Source organism: Heliangelus exortis, chromosome 3 (genome assembly GCF_036169615.1).
Source record: "Heliangelus exortis chromosome 3, bHelExo1.hap1, whole genome shotgun sequence".
Classification (NCBI taxonomy): Eukaryota; Metazoa; Chordata; class Aves; order Apodiformes; family Trochilidae; genus Heliangelus; species Heliangelus exortis.
The window spans coordinates 94,768,304-94,796,110 of NC_092424.1; the positions used below are offsets into that span (position 1 = coordinate 94,768,304).

General features: G+C 40.0%; 1 protein-coding gene across 1 annotated transcript; it reads left to right on the plus strand.

The window, feature by feature from the left end:
• Positions 1-311: 311 nt before the first annotated feature.
• On the plus strand, positions 312-27,743 carry TDRP (testis development related protein). Its single transcript, XM_071741797.1, has 3 exons — positions 312-995; positions 23,549-23,652; positions 24,525-27,743. Exons 1-3 carry the CDS (start codon positions 873-875, stop codon positions 24,868-24,870), a joined length of 573 nt encoding a protein of 190 aa, XP_071597898.1. The 5' UTR covers positions 312-872; the 3' UTR covers positions 24,871-27,743.
• Positions 27,744-27,807: the final 64 nt, after the last annotated feature.

Below are 27,807 nucleotides of genomic sequence, written 5' to 3' on the forward strand. Positions count from 1 at the left end.
CACAAGTGAATACACCGGGACTCCCTGAGGGGGTGTCGGAGCTGTCTATGGCACCACGTGGGAGCCGTTGCCCTCTGCACCACCGACGAGCCCGACTCTGTCTGTGAGTCGCCCCGGGGTACATTCCGTGGCCACCGCTGCCTGCGCAGCACCATCCGCACCCTCCGTGATCTCTCCCGGCCTCTCTTCTGGTAGGACTGGGTGGGCCCTCTGCGGGCCTCCTCCGTGGGGGCCCCTCTTCTGCCAGCGGGAGGCTGGGGCTCTCCCACTCCACGTGGAGGCCGAGGGTGCTTTCGAGCGGCCAGAGAAGGTGCGACCCCCGGCCTGAGGCCCGGCTGGGCGAGCGGGCCCGGCCCTGTCAGAGCGCGGCGGGTTGCCGAGGTGACGGGAAAGCCCCACACCCTCCCCGCCGTGCCCCCGCCCCTCCAAACATGGCAGCGGCGGCTCGGAGGCTGCGGGCGGTGGCTCCTGTGGGGAGCGGCGGCAGGTGAGGAGCGGAGCGGCGGGGAGGCATTGCCCCCGCCCGCTGCCCACCTTGCCCCGCCGCCGCGAGAGGGACTCCCCGCACCCGGCTCCCCTCAGCCGCCAGGAGAGGCGGTGGGGCCGGGGCCGGGGCAGCGGCTGGGCGGGCCGGGGCCGCCAGCAGGCCGGCGGGCGAGGCGAGGCGAGGCGGCGGCGAGGGGCGGGCTCCCGGCAGCGCTCCTCCCTCCCGCCCCGGGAACCCCGAGCGGGGTGACAGCCCTGCCGAGCCGAGCAGTGCCCAGCCAAGCTCAGCTGCCCCGGCCGGGGCTGCGGAGGCAGCGCCCGCTCCCGCCTCGGCCCTCTCGCTGCCGGGACGAAGAGAGGCGGGAGCCGCCACCCCCACGCCCGCCATGTGGAAGCTCAACAAGAGCAGCAAAGTTCTGCTGGACGACTCTCCCGAGGAGGAGGAGACGCGTCCCCGCGGCCCGCCGCCCGCTGCCGCCTGCGCCGCCGCCTCCTTCGCGGCCCCCCAGGTAGGAGCGCGGAGCCCGGCGGCGGGCGGGGGGAGGCGGCGCGGGAGCCCCCGGGGCCCGGGGAGGGGTCGTGAGGCTCGGGCCGGCGCCCTGCTCCCGTTCCCCTCCTTTCTTGATGGCGTGAGTAATCACTTTTCCCGGTCCTGGATGTGCCGGCAGGCTGGCCGTGGTCCGAGAAGGGGGTGTTTTCTCGGGGCACTGCAACTGTCACACGAGTTCTTTGGGGTGCTGACTGGTCTGTTCTCCCGTATTTTTTTTCCAGCAGCCGGCCTCCGGCATTGCTGGGACTTGCTGTCTTTCGTTCCAGTGGTTTCATACCACAGGGTACTTTCTCCCCCCCCCTCCCCCCCCGCTCTAGGCAGAAGCACTGCAAACCATCTGTTAAGCACAACACATTAAACAGTGATTTGTAAGAACATAATCTTCATATGCAGATGTGCGCGCGTTTGCATAGAGCACTGATGTTCTGGCAGGATTGCTTTTTCTGTAGTTTCAGTAATGGTAGTTGGTTATCTTTAAATAACTGCAATCTTACTTGAAAGCTTTCAGTGTTAAATGACAAGTTAAATACCAGCAGTGACCTTCTCGAAGTACCGGTTGGCTTACAAATACAACCTGAAAGGGAAGGTATCAGTTGAATATCAGGCAAAGCAACTAAAAGGATGTTCGTTGACTTGCTTTCCAAAACTTGATAACAATTAGGCATCGACCCAGCTCAGAAGCCTGTTACACTGGCCAGTACTGTTTTGATGCTGAACTGATCTTCTGTTGCCACAGTGTATCTTTAGATGCTGTATGAGAGGCTGCAAGAGACCTGCAGGCAGCTGCCCGAGGCTGCAAACCGGTGAGGTTTGTTTTCAAACTAAGATACAAAAACCCACCAGTTTCCCTCTGTATTCTGGCTTGCCTACCTCGCTGGAAGAGCTGGAGCGTGTCTGGATAATCCACCTTCCGCTTGAGTGGTTGATAACTGCTATGGGTTGTCAACATAAGTGGCTGCTGCTGAAGAGCAGCCTCTTCCAATTGCAGCAGTTACTTCCTCCATCTTCCAGTAGCCGAAATCACCAGTCTGCTCCCCTGTTCAGCCTTGCCTTGCCCTTTCCCCTGCACAGTGAACCGAAGAGCCCTAGTCCTTGCTACTTTTTTGACAGCAACTGTGAAGATGCATATCGTTGAATAGGGCCTTCTCTCCCCTGGGAGAGGAAGAGCAGATACTTTGGATAGCCTCTTCAGGGGATGAAGGGGGATTGTGGGTTGGAGGCAACCTGAATTATCTCCTACAACCTCTTAGCTCTCTCTCCTGTAGTTCCTATAGTTCCTACCCTCAGGTGCTTGAAAGATTCCACTGGATAGCTAAGATGCTGTTTTATGCTGTCTAAGACTTCCTTACCTCCTGAAAACCTTCCTGAGCCCCAAAGGTCACTGAAAGCTTCCAATAAATCCCACTGACTATTATTTACTACTTCTCTTTTCTACCACAAGAGTTCCAAACTCACTCTGAGGGTCCTGACCTCAGCCTCCAAGTCAGAAGATGGTTCTTCAGAATTTGGTCTTCACAGTTTTCCCAATCCTCTGTTTTAACTACAGAAGTTGCTTTTTTGTGTTTTGGTGTGTCTGGGTTTTTTTTGTTTGTTTTTGTTTTGTTTTGTTTTCCCCTGCCTGATGATGCTTTCTATCTAAGGTTCTGTTCCATTAGTGGCAGTCTTAAGCTACAGTGCTGGTGACTGTGATTTCTGTGCAAGTGGTTTGCCATTTTCATCAATTTTAAGAAAATTTGTTCCCAGTTCCCAAAGTGCTTATTCTGAGTGGCTGTGGAAAAATAAATTTTAAGGTACTAAATGAAATATTCTCGAAGATAAAGAATTCAGAAAAGTTAGGAAGGCCATAGTGTAACCTGGCATGGGAACTGTAGTGAATACCATATGCTGCTAGTTGTTTTTCCTGATCAAATCTAGAAGATTTGACATCTGGAGGGGAGGGGAGATCAAGAGCCCCCCCAAATGTAAATCTTGTTGTTTTAGAGTTTATGTACTTTTTAAGGAAGGATAGGCTAGATGGAAAAATATGATCACCTGATTAACATGGTAGTTATTATGATCTATCAACAGCTTTTAGGTCAGCCATAGGTCCAGTATGTCTAAAACATGGCTAGGACAGTATCAAAGAGAAAGTGTGGGGCAACCAAATGCACTGAACTATCTTGTTATAACTGATCTGGGTCATGGGCCTTGCCTTTAGTCTTTGACATTTTTGATGTTTCCTCAGAACCTGTTTTTGCTCCTGATAACATGATCACAAGGAGTGAAATCCAGTAACGTGCAGTAGGATTTGGTAATGATCTGCACTTTGCTACTGCTGTGTCCTGACCTGCATTGCCCAAACGCCTGACTTTGGAGGACAGTAGTACCACCAGAGCATGGAGGAGTTCTGGGGACAGTTGTCTCAGTACCTTAGCTGTGCATGAGCAAATTTTTGTCTTTCTCAGCTGCTGCTCTAAGTTGTCACGATACTGCCTGCTTAAGCTGTGAATGAAGGATTACCTTCTCAAGAAGAGAATCCAGGACTTCCATAACTTTCTGTCTTGAGGGTCAAAGTCTGGATAATTTGTTTCAGTGCTTTCTAGTAAACTGAGAAAGCCCAGCATTAGATTTCATTAGGAAGTTACTGTTGGACTTTATTTCCTCTAGGTTTTTCCTGCTATGTCATTTGGTAAAAGAGAAGACGAACCATAGTTCATTTTGACTTTGATATATGATATGTTGTTTTTCCCAACAACTGTCTTTTGTCTTTATTTTCATCTTTAAGGGGCAAGTGGGAAGAATTCCTTAAGCTTCTGCCATTCATGCTATAAATAATGCTGAGACTTCTTACTTCAAAGGAAAGAAATTGTTAGTCGCATCTGTGTCATTAAACAGACCAGGTTGAAACTGTTCCAGTGTAATGAAAGGTTTGTGCTATATGCTATTTCTTCAAGGCTGGGAAAGAGTGAAGGAGTTTTCACTGTGCAACCTAATAATTAGGGCATTGCAGTAGCAGACAGCAATAAAGAATTAGGCTACTATGAGTTCAAAAAAATCCCACACAACAGAACCTCTTTGTTAGTCTTCAGAAGTTTTAATCATCCTTTTTAGATATGGAAGCCTGATCTGGGCTTACTCAAGTTCATACTTCTTAAATAGAAAAGCTTAGTTTGATCTAAATAGAGACGCTTTGACAGTTCTGGTTTTGTGGAATACGGAATGGTTTGATTTTATTCCAGGGGAGAACAAAAACAGATTTTAGAACATGAAAATTGCAACGGGAGGGAATTGTCAGCTTCTGGCCACTTCTCAGCAAGTTTCTGCATACATTCAAGTACTTTGAATTGTTAACACTTATTTAAAATACTAAGGTGTTTCCTGAGATAAGACAAAGTAAATTTTGAAGCAGTACTTATATAAATAAATGTGTGCATTATTGTATATTTTTATAGACTGACAGTTTTAGCCTGAATCTTAGAAGTTAATTTATGCTTTGAAGCATTAATATTTTTAATATATGCAATAAAGGTACTTCATTGACTGAAGTTACAATTAATACATGTAGGCAACTTGGCACATATAAATAGTACACATGTATAAAAATAATATTAACGTGCCTTTTGTGTGTCTCAAAATATGCTAGAAATGTATAGTGATGCTTGCCAAACTTGCATTCAGTTTGTAATAGTTATGTTTCAAACTCTAGTTATATTTTTGGAAAGAGAAAAATGTTGTTTGACTTTTGGAAGGCAATGTTTTGGCAGTCATGCTCAGTTCTTGATTCAAGCCTGCTATCATCCAGTCTGTCCTCAGAGATGTCAATGCTGTGTCAATATTGCATGTAACTCTGATGTAAAATGGTGTTTGACTTTAAAATACATCTATATATTAGGGTAGTGGTTACATGTCAGACTGACTTGTATTATCTTCTGCAACCTTATCTTTCATGTAAAAATATTTCAGATCCTTAGCCTTGATCTATTCTTCCAAGTTGTATTTTTTGTTATGTTCAAAGCCAGTATGCACAAAAACGTTTTATACTGAATTTTGTTTAGACTTGCTCACTGGATGTTTTCAAGTTGGCTATACAGAATTTTAGGTATCTATTTTAATGAAGATGTTTTAAGTGTCTGGTACAATTTTAACACTGGCTTTCATCTTGGAATGAGTTGAGTTCAGACAAGCCCTGCAGGAATGGGTGGGAATTGAGCAGCATTGCTTATGTTGTATAAGGGTATTTTTAAATTAAAAAATAATTTAGCAGTCAATGATAATCTAGCTAGTGCATTTCCTTCACTTTCTAACCATTTTGATGTGTCTCAGGCTTTGCCTGCAGTATTCTTACTGTTCCTTCATACCTTGTGCTCTCCATGAGCCTATTTTTTCCTTTCCTCATAGTTGCTCCTATGACATTTTGATGATATTCCCTGGTTCTTGGAAATCCCATTGTTGATATTAATGTTTTTTCTTATGGCATAAAGTTTTAAGTCCTCCTCATCCTTTGGTTTCTGCTGCTTTAGATGGCCCCACTTTGTTTCAGGACATTTACATTCAGATCTCTGTCCTTGCTTTCAAGCTTTTTCTTAGTACATCCCCTTCCTCTCCCCTGTTTGTAATTTTTAACACTTGTATCTTTCTTCAAGCCAGTTGTGTTTAGCCACCTCTGATTGCCTGGATTTGCCAGCAGCCTTGTCTGTCTTCCTTCCTCCAGCCTAATACAGAATTATCCCCTTTCACTGATCTACAAACCCACTATCTTCTGTCTTTTCCACATGTATGATTGGGATCTACTTTCCCCAAGCTATCTGTTGTATCTTCATGGGGTTTTGAAATGTTTCTGGAACTCTGCTCTCCTAGGAGTGCTATTTTTGTTACCAGTAATATACAAGCTAAAATACATTGCTTTTTGAGGAAGAATTCATGGCTTTAATCAATTTAATTCTTTACTTGTAAAATAGTTTTATTATGTTGGGTTTTTTCCTCCTACAGTTACAGAAACTGTCTGTCTGCCAGTATGTGTGAAGACATTGATATAATTAGAGATGCTAGAAGTTTACCAGGTAGACTATCTTTCAATTCTGTCATCATCAGAGGTACATTTCTAACAAGTTTTTCCTTTTTTTTTTTGGTGAGGAGCTCTGGGGTGGGTTCTAATAGGTCTGTGGGAATATGAAGTGCTGATAAAAGCTACATATCAAAAGGCAGCAGTATTTAATCAGTTTTGCAGAAACTATACATGGGGAAGGGTGACTGGAAAGCTGCCTGTCAGAAAAGGGCCTGGGGGTGTTAGTTGACAGCTGGCTGAAGATGAGCCAGGAGTGTGCCCAGGTGGCCAAGGCCAGCAGCATCTTGACTTGTGTCAGGAATGGCATGGGCAGCAGGACTAGGGAAGTGATTGCTCCCTGTGTTTGATTGCACCTGGAATGCTGTGTTCAGTTTTGGGGCTCTCAGTACAAGGACATTGAGGTGCTGGAGCATGTCCAGAGAGGGACAATGAAGCTGGTGCAGTGTCTAGAGCACAAGTCTTGTGAGGAAAATCAGAGGGAACTGGGGTTGTTGAGCCTGGAGAAGAGGAAGCTGAGATCTTGTGACTCTCTACAACCACCTGAAAGGAGGCTGTAGGAAGGTGGGGGTTTGTCTCTTCTCCCAAGTAACAAGTGACAGAACAAGAGGAAGTGGCCTCAAGTTGTGCCAGGGGGGGTTAGATTGGATATTTAGGAAAAATTTCTTCACTGAAAGGGTTGTCAGGCACTGGAACAAGGCTGACCATGGAAGTGGTTGAGTCATCATCTCTGGAGGTATTTAAAAGACTCATAGATATGGTGCTCAGGGACATGGTGTAGTGGTGGACTTGGCAGTGCAAGGTTAATGGTTGGATGTTATGATCTGGAAAGTCTTTTACAACCAAAAAGACTATATGGTTCTGTGATTCTGTAGTATGAAAATATCATTATTACTCATACAAGAGCTTTTTTTAGGATACCTAATTTAATTGCAAAGCTACTGTCATTTTAATTAGCATCTATTGATTTGTTTTGTGGATCAGAAAAAAGGAGATATGAACTTCTAGTATGGATAATTTGTTAAAAGTAATTGACAGATTTTCGGTCAGAAATTTTATCAAAATTGAAAACTTCACAGAAGTATTCGAACTGTGTCAGCATTTGAAAAAAATATTTTTTGACCTTCTTACTTTGTTCAGCTTGGACACTGATGGTACTTTGATCTTAATACAGCTATTTCAATTTCTTGAAGCATATTTGAAATATTATAAATTGGGCAAAACTAAATTCTTCATGGGCTGAGCTTTTTTAAAAATATCTTTAAGGTGTTTAATCTTTAATAACATCCTTCCAAAAATGTTTCAGAGAAGCAAAGTCTGAATTAGATATATTATAACAACTTACTATGGAGATGTACAATGATGTGATCAATTAACCTCATGGACTGATGTAAAAACAGAGAGCAAAGGAATTTGGTGTTCTGATGTTTCTCTTCATAATGCAAATAAAATGCAGAACTAGGGAAGTATTCTTATGTAAATACTTACATTCTGAAATTAATCTTCTCCAGTGTTTTTCCATTTATATCAACTAACAATATATGGAAATAACTTGGATATTATCTTTTTAAAATGTAAAGGAATGTAAAGCATTATCTGAAGTGGTTGAATGAAACAGTTTTGAGAATACTAAACAAGTTCTTGACATCTGTGGATGCTGAAGAAAAGAGCATCATCTTAATTTACTTTTCAGTAATACTTGGAAATGTGAAAACATAGGAAAACTTTTTTCTGACGTTCTAGTTTGTCTGGTGAATAATAGATTCTCACAAAAGGCTGAAGTCCAGAAGGTGGAATTGTTTTTAAATATATTAGATGGGTTGTCTGCTGTATCTGAACTAGTCACCTGGACTTTTTAAAGTCAGGAGTGAAATGAATTCATCTAGAAATGATCTGATTACTTATAGTTTAGAAGCATATTTCAAGATAAGTTTTGTCTTCTAAATATATCCCAAGATGAAAGTATAATTCTTTTACATCCTTAGATCTTTAAAATTTCCTTTTCTTTATGGACAAGTATTTTCAGTTTTGCCAAAGACTCACAGAGTCGTCACTGTCACTCTTTACTTGCAGTTTAATTTAAAATGCTTTATTGTCATAATGTAGATGTTTTTGAAAGTATAGCAAGCAGCTGGGAATGGAAAAGCATTTTTTATAAAAGAGAAAAATGTGTGTAAAATACTGAATTACTCACGAGCATGAACAGACTTAGGAAATGTCTGGGTTAATATTTTTCATCGGTGATATTAATTGGAAACTTTCAATTTATACCTCCCATGCATATCTAGTTGTGTTCCCTCACTTGCTTTAGGGAGATAGAAATGGAAGATGGAGGTCTAGTGGTAGATTAAATATGGACAAGACTAATGATCTTCATCTCATTTTAGGCTACCTCAGACAGAAAGGAGCAGAGGCAGTTTCAGGTTAAGCATGGGAGTTACATCTGCTGAACATACAGCTTCATGTTCCAGAAGAAAGTTATGACTAATCCATTCTTTATTTGTTAAAATTTCAAACCTTTTTTCTTTATCTTAGATGACACATTCAATTTGTGTGAGTGTTCAGGTGCAGTTCAGCCTTGCTTTTCAGCTGTATTAAAATAATATGTTGAAAACTGTATAGTTGTTTCAGTGCCTATTTACATTTGATCACCGTTGCCTCAATTTCATGACTCAGAAAGCATATATCCACACATAAATTTTTCCAGGTGTATATTATGGTGCAACAAAGATGTATTCCAGGTGTTTATTATCGATGCAGCAAAGAAAATGAGGCCCAATGCCACTGGTCTTCCTCTGATAACTTTCTTCTTACCCATGTCTGAGTGCATTTTGCATTGGTTTTGATTCATTGGATAAGCAGAGTGACTTGCATTAATAATCAGCTTTAGTCTTGTTTGTTTCATTTGATGTTATAGGAAGATCCTGCTCAGATCCAAGGAAACATTTTCTTTTGGTAGCTGTTTTTTAAGCTGGTGATCTGCCAGTGTGATCTTCTCTTCTAAATCTGTGCTGTGGTCAGGCTGAGGATAAATAGTGGTTCAACTTTTCAGTTTGTAATCAGTGTTTTGGGAATCTTTCCAACTTCAGAGGTTAACTTCTAGGTTTGTGATTTCCTGAGTTGTTGTTGTTTTTAAAACCTTCTCTTATATCACTAAATAATTTAGTGGGATTTATAGAATAATGTGATTTGTGTTAAATTCTACCCTGGAGCACATCTCTTGATCTGGTGTTTGTTTTGGATCTCTTTTCCCCTGAAAGTATACATTTGTGGTTCATAATCTAATTTGCACCTACAGGCATGATAACCAAAGACTTTAAATTACACTTGGTCCTTGATGAGATGTGGCATATGTGATAGGTCAGTAGAAGGGCAAGAATTTGACCCATAAGGTCCTACTCTTTTAATAACAACTTGTTTACTCTTACGTGTGCTTGGCTTTGACAGCTCGTGTGTGTAGGATAGGAAGGTTCCACAACTATGTAGAGAAAATCAATAATATACCATTTTATGTACTAGAGCAAAAAGAAGGGCATGCAGGGTGAGATGATGCTATTATTTGCCTTAACTCTTTGATGTCCAGTGTTCCTCATCTTGGCCTCGATTATGAAAGTGAATGATCTAAAGAGACTAATTAATTACTTTACCACAAAGGAAGCTGAGGGAAGTAGATTACTATTTTGATCTCTGTACAAAAAGGTTTGTGTGCTAGTTGAATTAATCCCTTGAGTACCTTATGGTTTGCAGTATGTCCAACAAAAGGGCACTTGTTTCCTTATGAAAATACACTGTGCATACCAACCTTCCCCTGCCAGAACGGGAAGGCTATTCAAGTTGCTGATCAGCATTTCCCACTGGAGTTAACATTTAGTCACTTATTAGTTGCTAAATACTATAATATGCTCTGTGTTTTTCTTTTAAATTGAAGTAAAAAAATAAAATATCATAACTGTAGGCTGCCTGGTTTGAAATACATTGAAATAATTTGCAAGTGTTCAGCGTCAGCATGTGTTATGCAGCATGATAAAGCAAGCTCATCTTCACACTTTACATTACTGTACTCTTGTACAGTAGATTGTCCCCTAAATAAAATGTGAAAAAACAAATCATAGGCTTCCTGAAATCTGAATAGTATCAAGGGTACAGAATGTGTATCAGAAGAGAACTAATACTATTGTGCATCACTGTAAAAAGCAAATGTGGGTAACAAGTGAAGGTAGGCTGTATATGGCTTATGGTCTTTTTACTCAGCTCTTCACAGTGGTGGCACTGGTGCCCTCCCACCCTCTCCTCTGTCCTTATCAAAAAGCACAACCCATCCCCACCACACAGTGTGGGCCACTCCCTGTGGCATGGGACACAGCTGGCTTTGAACCCTACATGTGCCCCTTCCACGCTCTCTTCCTGGCATGGGGCCTTAATATGTTTCTCTCTTCTTCCATTAGCTATGGATTTTTCACAAAACACTTGGAAATTCAGTCTCTTAGTTTCAAATTCACTGGCCAGTTTCAGTCAAGAGTTACTCTGAGCACATGGGACATTGCCAGCACACCACAGTGGTCCAAGTCTCCTTTTCTTAGGCAGTGTCTTAAAAGCATGCTATGGATACTTGGTAGGTCTTCCACTCCCAGAAATGTATTTTAGGTATTGCATTCTCAACAGTTGCTTTCTTGGTGCTTTCCTGTGTTTTAATCTTTGCATTTTGTATCTTCTAACTTGGTGTTGTCTTCTTACCACCAGCCTCTGCTCTCTGCTTTATGAGCATAGTTACTGCAAAGTACTGATGCATCCCTTGTTGGGGTGCCCAGCACCTTGTATGTCTGTGAGTAGTAGCACTGTATTAACAGAGAAACTCAGCCTTGGTTTTCACACTTGTAAAGAAGCAAAGAAATCCCCCTTTTTGTCTCCTGTTTATGAACTATGGTATTCACATTTCATTATGCTGACTCCCAAGCCATATGCAGCACTCATTGCACTTCTCAGTTTTTCCTCAAAAGCCTGCACTGTGGAAAATGCTTTGCACTCTTGCTTCTTTGTGCTCTGGCTTGCCAGAGGCTGTATGCCTTCACACCTCCATCTATTCTACATCTCCAGTAGAACATGAAGTCTCTTTATGCATTTCCGTATTTTATTAATCTTAATATATCTGGAGAGCTGGAGGAATTAAAATGAGGTGTTCTTTCTTTTGAAGGTACTAACAGTGTCTTGTTTGTTCTGGAGACAGTATTTTTGGCTCTTGAAACTGGTAGTTCTGCCAGCTCTTGATCTTTGAGAAAATTTCTCCTCTCATGATACTTCCCCTTGAGGTTTTTCTATTGCTTGGACAAATCAGATGAAGTACACTGTAGCTTTTACCTTGTGTCCAAGAAAAGATGCCATCATGTTAAGTGTAGGGCTTTGCCACTTCATCAGAAAGCTTGAGAGCTGAGAGTGTTGAGGAGAAACAAGGAAAATTCTGAAATAGTGTGTGTGCTGCACTTCTGTTTAAAACACTGCCAACAATTTTCTTAAAAAGAGAAAAAAAAAGAAAAAAGTAATTGAATTTTATTTTAGAGTACTACACAAATCTTGACTTCATAATTTTTGGTGTCCCATCTGCAATCATATTCTCCTGTGTCAAGAGAGCTAACTGAGATCTGCAAGTTAAATAACATGTTAAGATCCACCAGAAGTAATATTCTCATTTTGGATTATAGCAGGAGTTCCTGACTTTGGGGTCTGCTCCAACAATCAAAGCCATGCTACCTATCTACAGAGCACTCTAGTTCAATGCACAGTTATTATTGAACTACAGTGTCATGATCTTCATAGTGGTTCTAGAACTGCTCCTAATTCCTTCCTTGTCCCTTGTATAATATAAAATATTGCCTGTAAAGGAAATGGAAATGTTAGTAAGCAAAGAATAAGTGTTTTTAAAAGTTCTTGTTACAAAAAAATTGTAAGAAAAAAAGATGGATGGGATTTGAAGCTGTACTCTCAAAATGAAGTTGATACATCTGGGCCCCGACATGACTAGAAATACCTAATGCTTCTCATGCTGCCTTTCTCACCTCATTCTGGTTTTGTTAGCAAAGTGAAGGATGTCTTTGATAAGGCACAGGAGTTGGGATATTGTGTGTGTGTTTTGTGTGTCGTGGGATAAGTGCACGTAGAATTGTCCTAAAACAAAAATTAAATGTATGAAACAAAATGTTTATCAAGTCCTTAGCACTTACATTAATACAAAATCAAGCTGATAAATTTAATTTTGAAACAATAAGTAGCTGATTTATTAAATAAGCAAAAACTGGAGTAAAACAAATACAGGGGATTATGTGAACTGTTGTAACTTTTTTTTTTTTGGGGGGGGGGGAGGAATTGGAGTTCTTGTTCAGTACTTGGGGACTGTTTGGAGTTACATACAAAGCAGAAAACAAAAAAGTAACATTTTTGTAGTTAAAGCACAGACTGTAGAAAGTTAAAATGACATAATTTTTTTACAGCGTGGCCCACTTTCTGTATCTTTCTTTGGCCTCTAAAGTACTCCTGACACTGATGTTACTTGTCCTGTCTCTTGAACAGAACATTTATAGTAACAGGGTGGCCTGAGCATATTAAGACATGAGTTTACTTCAAAGATGGACAGAAATACCCTACTGAATTACCTTCACCAGCATCTTTAGTACTCTGGTTTTCTTCAGAAATCTACAGTTATAAAGGAAGGCGAGAGGAATGGGGGCAAGAGTCTGTTCCTTTAATGTGAAGGAGGATATAATCTTGGGACATTCTTTTCTCTCCAGCCTACAGATGCTTTGAAATCCATCATCTAGTATGGTATTCAGAAAGCCAGTGTAGAGCCAAAAAATACAGACACAGTTATTAAGATTCAAATTATTTTATAGTTTGAATTGTACTAAAACTGTTATGATGCAAGGATTTTTTTAATCTCTCTTGATCTCTCTTTGGGGTGTGGTTTTTTTTGGTTTTGTAGGGGTTTGTTTTTTACATCTGCTGCAGCAATTTTCATGGCTATTCTGTTGACGTTTCATATTAGTAGTGGTGTGCACTTAGTTTTGTGTTGTGATGACATCTTGTCAATTTTCTTTGATGGGCTAAATAGAATAAAAGCATTTATGAATACTCTAAAATGTGTCACTGCTAATTGTCAAAGCAAAACCGACTGTGGGCCTTTTTTATCTTTATCCTTTTTTGAGAATAAAGACCAGTTTCTTCATTGTGAAGTTTCATCTTCAGTGTCACAACTTGCAACAAAGGTAAACAACTCTTCTTTGGAAGTGTAACATTCTATATCATATATATTTCAGACAAAATATGTTAGGAAATTACCTGTATTTCATGTGCAGCCAGATTAAGGAGGATATTTATGTACTTCACTGATGATTTTACAGATACATATGATCCTTGTTCATGGGATTCTTACTGAAGTAATATGAGCAGTGCAGTATTAGTTAGAAAGCTGCCTCATTTCCTTTCATTGATAGAGAGTGGAAGGATTTCTTCCACATGATAGTTATTAAAACACAAAATGAAAATAAGCCAGAGGAATAACTGAAACCAAGTCTAAGGAAGAACTAAATTTTAGTGTAAAATTTAATGAAAATTTTTTTAATGAAAAGTGCAAGGGATTTAGGTTATTTATTCCATTATACATGTCTCTCTGACTACAAAAGGTTAGGGACTTCAGAATCCTCGAATCTCTGAATGATTGGGTTGGAAAACACCTTAAAGATCATCTAGATCCAGCCCCCTGCATGGGCAGGGATGCCTTCAACAGGGTCAGGTTGCTCAAAGCCCCATCCAGCCTGGCTGTGAACACTTCCAAGGTGGGGGCATCCACGACTTCCCTGGGCAACCCGTGCCAGCATCTCACTACTCTCACAGAAAAAGATTTCTTTGTAATATTTGATCCAACTCTTGCCTCTTTCAGTTTGAAACTGTTCCCTCTTTCTCCTGCATATCTTTCAGGAAAGTGGGCATACATTTTTATCTTATTTTTTTACCTTGATAGGTGTCCAAGAATCTTTTTTAATGTTGTTAAAATACACTAGTGGAAGATGAAAGAACTGGAAGTTGTTATGATATGCTGGAGCTTGTTTTGAAATTCCATAGGTATAGAGAAAAGCATTTTAAAATAGGCTCATTAGTGCAACAGGATACTTTACATTAATACGTATAAACTCAACATCTGTGTCTTCTTTTCATCCTCCTTCAAATATAGCATGTTTTCACTGAAAATAAATCAGATTCTTCTATACTTTTTTCTACTATCTGGAGGAATTTTATTCCTTTTTATGAAAATATAAACTACTGTTTTTTTATGCCAGATGATTTATGTTTAGAAACAGAACCTTAATATTAATTTTGTTTACATTGAAGCTCTTTTGTCCCCTACTTAGTCATTCAGGAAGGCTTGCTAAGTATGTGTTTTGACTTTTTTTTTTTTTTTTAAAATACCATTAGGCAAACCCTTTAGCTGCAATATTTTTTTCTTTTAAAGTGAAACACTCTTGTTTTAAAAATGTATTTGCAAAAGGCACCTTATTCTTCTCATCTCTTCTTTCTTTATTTTTGTTTCTGACATTACTTCTGTAATTTGTTTGGTTGATCTGTCATCTTAGAAGCTGTCAGTACAGTGATATTCCAGAAGTTCAAAGATCTTTAATATGTTAAGAAGTGGCTGATAACAGAATCACAGAATTACCAGAGTTGGAAGGGACCTCTATAGATCACCTAGTCCAATTCTCCCACTAAAGCAGGATCACCTGCTTTAAATCAGCACATTCCACAGGACTGCATCCAGCCTGGTTTTTAATATCTCCAGAGAAGGGGACTCTACAACCTCCCTGGGCAGCCTGTTCCAGTGCCTTGTCACCCACATAGTAAAGTTATTTTTCTTATGTTTAAATGGAACTTCCTATGTTCCAGCTTGTGCCCATTGCTTCTCGTCCTGTCACTGGAACCACTGAGAAGAATCTGGTTCCATCTTCCTTGCACCCACCCTTTAGATACTTGAAGGCATTAATAAGGTCTCCCCTTAGCCTTCTGTCCTCCAGGCTAGGGAGTCCCAGCTCTCTCAGCCTTTCCTCCTAACAGAGATGCTCCAATCCCCCAGTCATCTTTGTTGCCTTCCACTGGACTCTCTCCAGTAGTTCCCAGTCTCACTTGAAGTGAGGATCCCAGAACTGGATGCAGTATTCCAGCTGTGGCCTCACCAGGGCATAAAAGAGGGGGAGAATGACATCCCTTGACCTACTGGCCACACTCTTCTTCAGGAAACCCAGAATTCCATTGTCCTTCTTGGTAAAAAGGGCACCTTGCTGGCTCATGGATAATTTACTATCTACCAGTACCCTCAGAACTGCTTTCCAGCAGGTCCACCCCTAACCTATACTGGTGCTTGGGGTTCTTCCTCCCCAGGTGCAGGACCCTACACTTACTCTTATTGAACCCCATAAAGTTCTTCACTGCCCAGCTCTCCAGCTTGTCCTGGTCACACTGGATGGCAGCACAGCCCTCTGGAGTGTCAGCCACCCCTCCCATCTTTGTACCATTAACAGACTTGCTGAGGGTACACTCTGTCACCTCATCCAGGTTGCTGATGAACAGGTTTAACCAGACCAGACTGAGTATTGATCCCAGGGGGACGCTGCTGGTCACAGGCTTCCGACTCAACACTGCTCCACTGCTCACCACCCTCCGAGTTCTGTGACACAGCCAGCTCACAGTCCACCTCACCGTGCTCTCATCTAACCCAGACTTCCTCAGTTAATGATGAGTTATCTGTGTGGCCTTTTCAGTACGCACATCATGAATGAAAGTCTCCATGTTGAAGCAGTATGAGGAACAACAAAGTTGGATGGATGAAGGGTATGTCTGCCATTTAGGGAGGCAGCCTTCCTGGTCTCTTAGAGCCTGGGGTTTAAGACAGTCCCAATGCCTGATCACAGAGGAAAGCTTCTCACCCAGGTTTGGAGGTGCAAAAGTGGGAAGTAGTCCTCATGGCTGGAGATGGAGGTTGGAAAAAAGGTCTCAGCTTCTGCTCATGCAGGAACAGGCTAACTGCAGTGCTGAATTTTTCTGGTTCACTTTTCACAGTTCTGAAAGGCAGGTTTAAGAAGGGGGATTTAAAAACTTTGTGGCATCTCAGACTGAGAATCTCTGAACTCTTTAGTGGTTCTCTGCCAGATGCAGAAATCTGGAATCTCTTCATACTGTGCCTGGCCCTTTGGCAATCTTGGGGGTTTCACCTCTGTGCTGAGCTTCTGAGTTAAAAGTATGCAAGGACTTCATCTAGAGTTGTTATTAGGCCAGCTTTTGAAAAGAGACAAAGAGTTTTGAAAGGCAAAATAAATTATTTTAATAACAAGATTTGAGATATTGGGGCATTCTGGTAGGTCCAAATCCTGGAGTTTCAGCTCATGTGTGCCACAGACCAGCAGCTGGTTGAGTTGAGAAATTCCCTCCACAAATGAATTCCCTTCCCTAATGCTTTGATACCTGGAAGACAAATTGGAGAGGTGTGTTTTTTTGTTTTTTTTTTTCCACTTTCTGTTGAGCTCTTGCATGTTATGAATAAGTTTTCTATAGTTTGGAACAACGCTTAAGTAAAGATGATTGGCATTTATTTATTATAAAACAATTAGTTTTAAATTTATTGAACTGTAAAGTACTCACATGGAAAATTCCATCTCTAGCTTTTTAGGCTTTTTTTTTTTCCAGGGTGTGGAGAGAGGGAAGCTGTAGGACAAACAATTGTTCCTCTCAGTCAAGGCTGAGAGGAAAATCCGTTCTTTTTGTTTACATTTATAAAAATTTCTGCAAGTATTCTATGAACTGCCTCTACTTTGCTGGAGGGTTTTGAATCACCAGTCATCAATCTTTGGTGACAATTCTATTGAAGGTCTGCTAAGACTTGGCCAAAATATAAATTTGTGGAGGTCTCATTTCATACATGCTGCATACATACAGTGGCTTTTTAGGGATTAGCTGCTTAACTATGCAATAGCATTGAACATGATGATTCTCACTGCAGGTATACAGCAAGAATCCCCTGTAATTGCTCTTTTTGGTTGCTAGGACTCTTGTTACATGGCTTCTTGAAGAGAGAGACTTCAGTGCTTGGAGCCCTGCTGGCTTTGAAGTTGGGAAGCAGGAAATTCTAACTGGAATATATTAAAAGTACTGGTACCCATTCATGAGCAGTATCATATCAAACATACTTTAATCTCTTGCTTTGAAATATAAACTGTTTGTCCTGTACTTCTAACATATGAATTCTGTGCTTTTTTTTTTTTTTTCTCCCGTGATAAGGTGTTCATGTGTATTAACCAAATTTATCTGATGGATGGTTTTAACTTTTCTTTTCAGTTAAATCTTCAGAATCTTTCTCTTTGGTATCTGTTCATATATATTTACTTTTTTTTTTTTTTGTGCAATAGACTCTAAGGTTACTTCTGGGCAAATCTACTTCTGTAGATTATACTCAACTGTTGGCATTTCTGGTCTGTTGTCTTTTAGCCTAGCCTTGCATGAAACTTCTAGTAGAGCTGTAATGATGAACTATAGACCTTTTTCAGTTAATTTTACTGTCAGTTCTTCTTAGTGATGCTTTGCTGTTTCACAGTGGACTCTTTACTTGTACATTTATTATTGTTTACCTAGTATGTGAAGCTGAGAATCATGTCAATAATCAGAAATTGTTGGTGTGGTGAAAAATATTACACCTGAAGTAAGTTTTTTTGTAGTAATACTGACTTTAGTAGGAAACTTCCAGTTTGAGGGGAGATGTCCCTGTCTGGGACACTAACAAGTTAACTGTCAGTAAGCATTTATTCCCTGTTTTATCTAAAGAAAGAAAAAATATAGTCAACATCATCAGGACTGTCCCTTCAACAGTTACCCCTCACCACCATGCTGGGGGTGGGCAAGATTTTGGGAGGGGACATTCTTTGGTGACTGACTCTGACTTCTCATAATGAGCTGATTCTTATCACGAACCCAAAAGAATGCAAAAAATGAGTGAGTTAGATTTTTGTTGGCTTAGTGAGTTGAACTGGGTTCCCACAGCCCTCATACAGGTACAAAACCACAGCATAAGGAAGGCAGTATAAATGTGAGTAGGCAGTGGACTCACTTGACCCTTTTCAGCAGCATTGTCTGATAAACCAGATTTACCACCTTGTGAGACTTCTGTTTAAGGATCTGTCTGACAGATGGACACTGGTAGTGAAGCATGGCAAAGCAGAGGGGGAGGGAGGGAAACATCAGAGAGTTTCCCTAGGGATACAGGCTGCATCCTTTACAGGATGTTCTAGGAGAGACTCCATTTACTCCCCGTTTCAGAAGACAGGCTAATTAAATGGCAGCTTTCTCATGGCGGAGAATGACTACTTCATAAATTGGGATTTCCTCCTCTGAAAGGGAAGAATGTGTGCCCTGGGCTTGAGCTTTTTAGATGCATCTGGGGACAAACAATGACGATGGGTTTTCAGTAATCTGCCAGTTGATGGGTTTATGTGCATGTGTAATTTCACTTCTACTGATCCCTTTAGGTGATTGCACAGGGCATGCTGCATGGATTTTCACAATCTAAAATGGAAAATACAGGAGAACTTCATTAATGGATGTTTTGATAGGCATCCTCTGTGCTCTCATAGTCAAAATCATATGAGACAAGTCTATAATCCTACTTCACTGAATACTGAAATGGCATGTTGAGAAGTTGCTGCTTTATTTCTCATTGAAATAAACAAAAAACTTCAAAAAGGAAGCCTGAAGGAAGTGGAAGCAAGTGATGTGAGAGGAATGTAGAGACACTGAGCAAGCAGAGATGAGATTAGAAATGACAAAACACACCTAGAGTTAATTTGGTGAGGAAAATGAAAAGCAGTAAGAAAGCTTTCTGTATGTACACCAGCAGCAGGAAGGGTGTAAAGAAGATGGAGTTGGACTCCTCTCTGTGGTACTCAGTGAATGTCAAGAGAGAATGGGCACATAAACATAATAATAAAGTTTTCACTATGAGGGCAATGAAGCCCTGAAACAGAGGCTTTAGATTCTCCAGCATGTGGAGCTGTACGTGATCCTTGGCAATCTGCTCCAGCTGATCCTGCTTCAAGCAGTGTGGTTGGACTGGATGGTCTCAAGAAGTCCCTTACAGCTGTAAAGGCTATGTGATTCTGTGAAATTTGAATATTGCATTATTTCTTTTTTTCCAGTGACACATGGAAAAATACTTTCAAGGTTTGAAAATACAAGCTAGTTAGTTATGTAATATAAAATTCTAAAAAAAAATAGGAGTAGTACTTTTGAGTTTTGTGGAGACAGTTACATCATAAAAATGAAATGCGCAAGTGGCTTGGTGCTTTCAGACCATGTCAGTACTGTATTTTCATACTTTGCATAACTTTAACATTTGTTTCTTTAATATTCTTTTATTTTGTAAGTCTCAGATGTGGTAAGGAGTCAGCTTACCAAATTGTCATCTCTTTTTTACTTACTGACCTCCTTTTAACATCCATTGCAAGGCACCTAATTGTTCTGGGATCTGGATCTTTCTCCATTGACTCACCCTGGCCCATCTGTTCTTGGACTGTGGCAACAGGAGATGCTGTTCAGGGAGAGCACAGCCTGGCCAGTTTCAAGGGCCTCATCCCTAACATTAAGAATGATTCTTTTGAGGTATTAGGGTGCATCCCTCTAAATAGAGGCTGTTTATGGATCTGCTGTCTAAATTTTTCTAAATGTTTCTGTGATGGTCCTCAGCATTTTTTGGTTTTGCAGCTGCCATGTGTCAAGCTGATGGTTTCAGAGAAACCAGACTTTAATATCTCCTGCCTGGGCTGTACCTACCAGTGAATCCAGTTGTAACCATTCTGGCTGCATTGGTGGTGGTGATTGTCTGTAGATTAAAAACAATGAAAAGAAATACAGAAATGCAGCAGCCTGTTTTGAGGGATTTTTTTTTTTTTTTAGTAAGTGACAGAATTACATGACAGCAGTAGTCAAGAATAAAGATTGTTACCTTAACCAGTTTAGTAATTAGAAAAAAAAGGTTTCTGGGAGTAGGAAGCATTTGACCTCCTCTTTTGCTGAGGTATATATTAAGAATGGTTCCACTGAGAAGTCTGTCAAGAGTGAACTGTTTGCTCCTTTTCTGTTGAATGATAACGTGCTTCAGAATATCAGTGCTTGTGCAGGCAGACATAGAAGGGGAGGGGTGAGCATGGTGGGCAGAGATTCTTGCTTTAGTCTTGCACTTACAAGGTTTCCTTCAACCTAATTCATTTAATATAAGCAGTAGTCTTTGTACTGTGAGTTTATGGTCTACTTGGACATGGATGTAAATGTTTTATTTGGAACCACCAAACAAAAAGGTGGTAAAAGTATATTTTAAATATTTAGTGTACATTTTCCCCAAGGACATGGGTGAGAGAAGGATCTGTTACATGGTGATTATCTCTGTATATACCTATTGGCTCCATTATGGGAATACTTGTCAGGAAATATACAGAAATGGTGCAGTGTATTCATAGGTACTGATTTACATACAGGTTGAAAGAGTGCAGAGTTGTAAATTTTTGTCTAGAGACCTGCACACATTATCTGCTTGACACTGAGTAGAACTTTTCTAATAATGGTTCTTAAATCTGTAAATCAGAATTAGACTTAACGAAATTAAAAATTAAGATGTCTAAAGTTAAAAATATGGAAAGCCTTGTGGCTAGATATTAACAGGATTTTATTATTAAATGGCTTTGATTCTTTTAATTTCTTTCTTTTTTTTCTTTCTTCTGGCTGGAGAATGCTTGGGTTTCCAAATAAATGCAGGAAAGTTTGGAGTTGAAATGTTAATGTGTGCGTCATGTTCTAGGTTTAAAGAAAGATGTATGTGTAGGTTTATCCTTTTTTACCTTGAGTGTGTGTGTATAAATACTTATCTCCAAATAGTCTTCATCAGTGCTGTTCTTTTAAAGGCACATACAATTTAAATTAAACTAGTTCTCTGTCTCCATTAAACTGCTATATGAAAACCAGGAACAAGGTGGTTCTTTTTATTTATTATTAATTTGCAGATTTATTATGTGGCAACAGCTTGGTGAAACATCATTAGTGAAGAAAGACAAGCTCATATAAAAATTACATCAGGGAGGTGTATTTGGGTCTTTTTCCAGTTTTAAGGCCTAAAGTATTAAGGCAGTAGGAGTTGTTATGCTCTGCTTTCAACTGTGGGTTTGCCTGTGGTAGCAAAGGTTCCTTCCCCCAAAAAAGGCCTGAAATAGTAGAGTGAGTAAGATAACAAAACACAAAGGATTTTTTCTTTAACATGTGAAAAGCTACGTGTTTCTAGTTTCTTAGTTTTTTCCCCTTCTGTTGGTTTCTTTTTTCTTCCTTTCTCTCTTTAAACATACTACTTCCTTCAGCTACTAACTTCTTTTTTTTTTTTTTTTTAAATCTGTTGGGGATTTTCAAAATCAGAATAACAAATCCTCATGTTGAACCTCTTACAGAATTTAATTGAACAACAGAAGCCGTTAACAGGATTAGACCTTTACAGACTAAAATTGATGGTTTAGACCATTATATACAACACAGAAGCATTAAATATTGAGCACTGCTTGGAGATGCCAATAGTTTAAAGACAAGGATTTTGTATAGCAAGGTATCTGTTTGAAGGTATCATCTGCAGCTTGTCTGGTTTTGTTTTATATTATCAGCCATACCAATCTCCTGTGAGATAAGTTCGGTGAGTCTGCTGCAAAGATGTAGTTGAAGTTATCTGTCTACATATTTTTAACACAATTAAAAGTAGGAAGAATAAATTTAAACTGAACATGAGAGTTTGCTTGTAATCCGTACCCACTTTATTCTCATAGTGGGGAAAAAAATATAGAAGCTGTTGCTTTTCTTTAGAAGCCATGAGGAGTGCTGTGGCTTATGGTAAGCTTGGCTGTTGGTTTAGGAAGAGGTGAGCAAAGCTGTTGTGGAGGCCTGGGTTGAAGTGAACCTCGTTCATGTACCTTGTCCATATCCCATGAATGAGAGCTGGAAATTGCTCTGTTTGCTCATCTTTCCCTCTTCAGAGTTCTCCAGAGCTTTGATCAAAGCTGGATCCATGGTTGTATCTACCAAAGTGAAACTGAGCGATAAGGAAGTCTGGGTTTGACCTTCCTCCTGACCCTAAAGTGGAGCTGCTACGTGTCCTGTGTCAGAGGAGCTGAGATGGTTCAGATGTGAGTAGGGAAGGTGCAGGACATGGTGGAATGGGAGAAGCAGAGGTGGGAATGCTCTGTTGGTAACCTTGACTGAGAAATGTGCAGTTTTACTCCTGTGAATGGTAGAAGTTATGGGTTTCTGAAAGGTGAGGAGGTAGCAGTACCAGTATTTTTCTATCTGTTGTTTGTGCTCAATTTGTAGGAGATTGTTTTGCATGCATATTTTAAACTCTACGTGGATGTACCAGTTACAGACTGTAAGCAGCTAAATCCTAAATGTCAAATTGATACTTATTTGCACTGACGAGTTTTTCAAAAAGGATGAAGGATAATAATAGGTGATGAATTAGCCTTCACTTGTGTTGACAACTATAATTTTGTTTTGATTGTTCATTATACTTCATAGTGTATTGTTGGATTTTTAATTTAATCAGATAACACTGATGGAGTCACTCTGCCATTCTCACTAGACCCTGCAAGAACAAAGAGCAGCTTTCACATTCTGAGCTTGGCCTATGCATGCATGCATTTCTGTTAGAGTCCCTGAGCATTCTTTCAAAATAAAAATAATTAATACTTTTTTTTTTTTTTTTTTTTTTTTTTTTTCCCTTTGGGGGAGAGGGAATCAAACCTTTAATAATGTGGAAAAAATATTTTATGCTATGTGAATTTTTAGCGTTTTTATGGTGAATTTTTAGCATTCACCATTCACAGTAAAGCCAGAGAGCAGAGTACTGCAGCTGTGGCACATGCTGCATGGCATTGTGAGCCTTTTACCCTTTTTGCTTAGTTCAAAGTAGGAAGAGTGCAAAGCAGGTTAAATCTGAAGAGTGTCATAATGCAGCTGTCCTGTCTCTGGTGGCCCCAATGACTGCTGATTTCAGTCCTGTCTGCTGAAGCCCCTGAGCCTGTTTCCTGAGCTGCCTCCTGACTGCAGGGCACTAGCAGGGAGCCAGCAGCTCTTGCCTGCAGAAGAGCACCCGGGACCCCAGCTGTGCTCTCACGCCCTGCAAGCCGCAAGGTTTCCTACTTTCTGCCTAGCAGGGAGAGCTCTTCCTGCAGTAACCCAGCCTGCTCTTTTCCAAACCACGGCCATCCTCTGCAGGCTGCACGGAGCCACTGCACTCCCAGCTGGACTGCAGGAGGAGGGGTAGGGCTGGGGCTGCTCACCAGCCACCCAGAGCCAGCACCGGCATCCAAACCTTGTGCTTCTCAGTCTGCAATTCGAATTTATGAGGATGTTACTTCTCTGTACAGGTTCAAGGTGCAAGCTTCCGGGGCTGGAAGGAAGTGACATCTATGTTCAATAAAGATGATGAACAGCAACTGTTAGCAGGATGCAAGTCTACAAAATCCAAAGGGTGAGTAGTTGGTCCATCTGCTATTAAAATACAGAAGCTGCAACAGAAAATAGGTGTGAAAAGTAGTGAAGGGAGACAAGTGAGAAAGCAGTAGCATTCAAAGATCGTCTAGTTCAACCCCCCTCCCACAGCAGACTCACCTAGATCAGGTTGCACAGGGTAACATTCAGGTGGGTCTTGGACATTGCCAGAGACAGAGACTCCACAGCCCCTCTGGGCAGCCTGTTCCAGTGTCCTCTTACCCTTATGGTGAAGTTTTTCCTTATGTCTAGGTTGAACCTCCTGTGTTGCAGTTTGTGACTGTTGCTCCTTGTCCTGTCACTGGACACCACTGACAAGTCTGTCCCATCCTCCTGACACCCACCCTTCAGATATTATAAACATTGATGAGATGTCCCCTCAGTCTCCTGCAGGCCTAGCAGACTCAGCTCCCTCAGCCGTTCCTCGTGTGGTGGATGCCCCAGTCCCCTGATGATATTAATAGCTTTGTGCTGGACTCTTTCCAGTAAGTGCTTTGTCCATCATGAACTGGGCAGCCCAGATCTTGATGCAGTATTCCAGATGGGGCCTCACCAAGGCAGAGTGGGAGGGAAGTTAGCTTCCCTCAGCCTGCTTGCCACACTTTCTTTGATGAACCCCAGGATGGCCACACACTCCCTTTTGATTTATCACTACAAGATTCTATGATGTTTAGGCTTATATGTGTACAAGGGTGTTTCTCCTGAAGTTGAAATGAAGTTGGATGTGCTGCCATAGTAACTGATTAGTGTTTCTTTCAATAAATCATAGCAAATTAATTGAATGTTTATTAATAACTATCGCATGCATTGTTAAATGAACAAATTAATCAGTTCATCATTGTTATGTTCTAGAACAAACCTAAAGTTAAAGGAAGAGATGAAATCTGAAAAGAAAACAGGTTTTTGGGACAGTTTGGTGATAAAGCAGAATGCCTCATCTAGGAAACCAGATGAGATAGAGGGATGGGAACCGCCTCAGATCACCACTGCTGAGCCTACCAGTGATGCAGCAGCTGCTCTAAGTGACTATACAGCCTGGTCAGGCTGGGAAGATGAAACCAAAGGCTCCACAAAATACACAAACCTGGCCAGCTCAGGAAACAGTTCCAGGTGGAGTATCAAATCAGCTGGAAAGCTGGTTAGTATTAGACGTCAAAGCAAAGGTAACCTTACTGACAACTGGGAAGAACTAGAATGATACTGGTAATGTGAAAAACTTCATAGATAAGAAGAGAAAGGTTCCATGATTTACTCATATGTTTAAACCAAAATCGAATCTGCTCAATATTGCACCTTTATACAGTACTTTGTTTTATTCAGATTGTTAAAAATTATTGCTCACCTGATAGTAAATTTTCTTATTACATTGCTAAGTAGCTATGTTTTCCACACTGAAAAAAGTAGAGAATCTATTCTGTGCCTATATTTCACATTCAGACTCTGCAGTATGTTGGATTGTCAGTTTTACCAAAAAAAAAAAAAAAAAAAAAAAAGTAATTCCATAGTGAATGTATACATTGGTTGTAAATTTGACTGCCTTATGTAGGGAATTCCACTAGCTTGAGGTCCTGTTTTTTTTCTGGTATTTGAGGGCCACTCAAAATTTCAGTTTTGATGCTGTCCCTGGTTAATTAAGAATACTGATCTGTGGCTTGCAGGGAGAATGCTTATTCTTAGGACTGTTTTGCAAACCTCCAGCCTCAGCATATACTTCAGCTCAGCTGTCACATTATGCTACACTGTGTACAAATGGGAAAAACTGTTTTCCTGGAATTCCTTTTACTACAAGATCTTCACCAATAGCCAGGTCAAATGGGTCTTCCAGAGCTCTTTTTTTTTTTTTTTTTTTTTTTTTTTTGTGATTGATCATTATTTGACAAAGCTAAGCTTCTTAGATTGTAAGACACATGTTATAACAAAAACAAAAATGGTTGAAAACTTGAGAAGCAAATAAGATCATCTCAGTATTCAGTATCTGTAGTCTTGAATGTAGGGATAAGCTGCTTCTTATGGAAGGGCTTAAGTTTTCATTTTTACAATAGCTGACCCTTCTTCTACAAACAACATTTTTATTTCATACTGTGCGGTTCCTTCTCTCTCTGCCTCATAACCAGTGATTAAATTATACTCTGGCATTTTCAGGGTAACTGAGTAACTGAGCCATTTCAACTGTGTGCATGCTCACAACTTTTGAAGTGTTTTGTTATAAAGCTCGGTCTTGTTAGCTACTGATTTTTTTTTTTTTTTTTTTTTTTGGTAAAAGAAGGTGAAGAGTTAAATTTGAGATTTGAAATGTATATAAGATACTAAAAGTGCCTCTTTTTAGCTTATTGTCTGTCATTAGCAGTGCAGCTGATGTCAGGTCCAAAGTTTTGTTTATAAGACCTATATAAATACTGCTTTAACATTCATGGAAAAAATCAAACCAAAAGTTTTATAAGAAATGAACAGTAGGCCTTTTCTCTCCTGATTGTTAAACTGGTATAACAGAACTGAAAACTTGTTTTCTGCCGAGCAATATGGCCAGTGCAGTGGAAGGATCAAGTTAATGTTTCAGAGAAAATCAGCATTTTACAAGACAGCGTATACCTTTATATAATGGATGTCTTGTAAACATATTTTTGCAAGAAGTTTATGCTGATGAAAACAGATGCATGCCATTTCTTCTAAGCTTGTACCTTGTTTCTGTTACTGCCAAATTCCTCTCTTAGCTCCCTCCTTCTCCTCTGTCCTCAAACTCATGCATAGTTTTCTGGCTTACAGTTCCTGCATAACTGTCTTTTGGAGATTCCTGTTGAGATGTGCCTGGAGGGAAACTGTAGCAAAATGTTTTTGGGTTGTTGGGTTTTTCTGTTTTTTGTTTTTTTGTTTTTGTTTTTTATAAATAGGATGTTAGAAGCCATTGTTCTTAAGTTTTATGTAAAAGAAAATCAGTATTTTGTGCTACAAAGCAGGATCTTGGAACTGGAAATTGTATTTTTAAAATTGGCATTATGTATTAAAAAATACTAATAAAGGAGTAAGGTTTAACATTTATATTGCATCATTTAGTCTGTGAGTAAACTCTTTGGCAGGTGCTGAGGTTAATTATAGGAAAGAATTAATATTCTTGGGTAAAGTATGCTGCATTTTATAGTTTATGGAATACACTCTAAGGCATGAGCTACTATTTAGTTTGGTTGTTGGTTTCCTGAAAGAATGGAAAAATACCTGCTAGCAGCCCATAATATTTTGCTCTAAAAGATGGGCTGAGAACTTTTCTTTTCCCTCCTGAATAAACTATTTATACTGTGACCAGTAAAGGTTTTGCCTTCCACATTATACTGTCAAGTGCCTGTTTCTCACCTTGATAATGTTTGATGCAGAGCTTAAATGCAGCATTTTTCAATTTGTTTTTAGATGTGTGATAAAGAATATGCTCACAAAGTTGAAGCCTATTGTAAAACAAAATTGCATCTAAGTGGGAAGTTGAGATATGTAAAGTTAAGGTTTAACTCCTAGTGATGAAAGTTTTGGTGTGCTTTTTTGAATAATATTTCCTCAAATAACCACTCTAAGGATGAACAGTTTAAAATTTAATATAATTTATTGTTATGCTTTAATAATGTGTTTGTCAACTCACTGGTGTGAGCTTTTTTTTCCTCTTATGTTTATAAACTTGTCTGAATTTTCAGAACAGAATCCTCTTTTCTTTCATTTTCTTGAGATGCGTAACTACATTATAATTTTATGGGCTTAAGCTATACACAGCTCCATATATGGAATAAGTGTAAAATACGTCCCCAAATATTTGTTTTGAAATTGCATTTCAATCTGTGTGAAATGGTTTAGAAGAAGGTAGCATTAAGACTGTATGATAAGATTGCACAAAATAAAATATAGTTTATATTGCTTTCTCGTAGCCAATCTGCATGATTGTTGGCGTGGTCTTAACGGGAATTAAAAGCTTCATGTGGCTGTAACTGGTCACTTAACTTTAAGCAAAGTTCTTTCTATTTTTATTTATTAGCATCATTTGCAAAAAGAAAAATAGTATTTTCCATATGAATAAAGATTTAGTTTGAACTGAAATGCCTTATTCTTTGATATTTGTTGTCCCATTTTGTCATGTGAATTTGTTTCCATGTGCGTGGAT

What these genes read in the sequence shown, in the direction of transcription:
- TDRP (XM_071741797.1), top strand. Translation starts at nt 873, where the DNA reads ATGTGGAAGCTCAACAAGAGCAGCAAAGTTCTGCTGGACGACTCTCCC. An exon ending in CCTCCTTCGCGGCCCCCCAG is followed by an intron (nt 996 to 23,548) that starts GTAGGAGCGCGG and finishes TTCTCTGTACAG; the next exon opens with GTTCAAGGTGCAAGCTTCCG. An exon ending in AAGTCTACAAAATCCAAAGG is followed by an intron (nt 23,653 to 24,524) that starts GTGAGTAGTTGG and finishes GTTATGTTCTAG; the next exon opens with AACAAACCTAAAGTTAAAGG.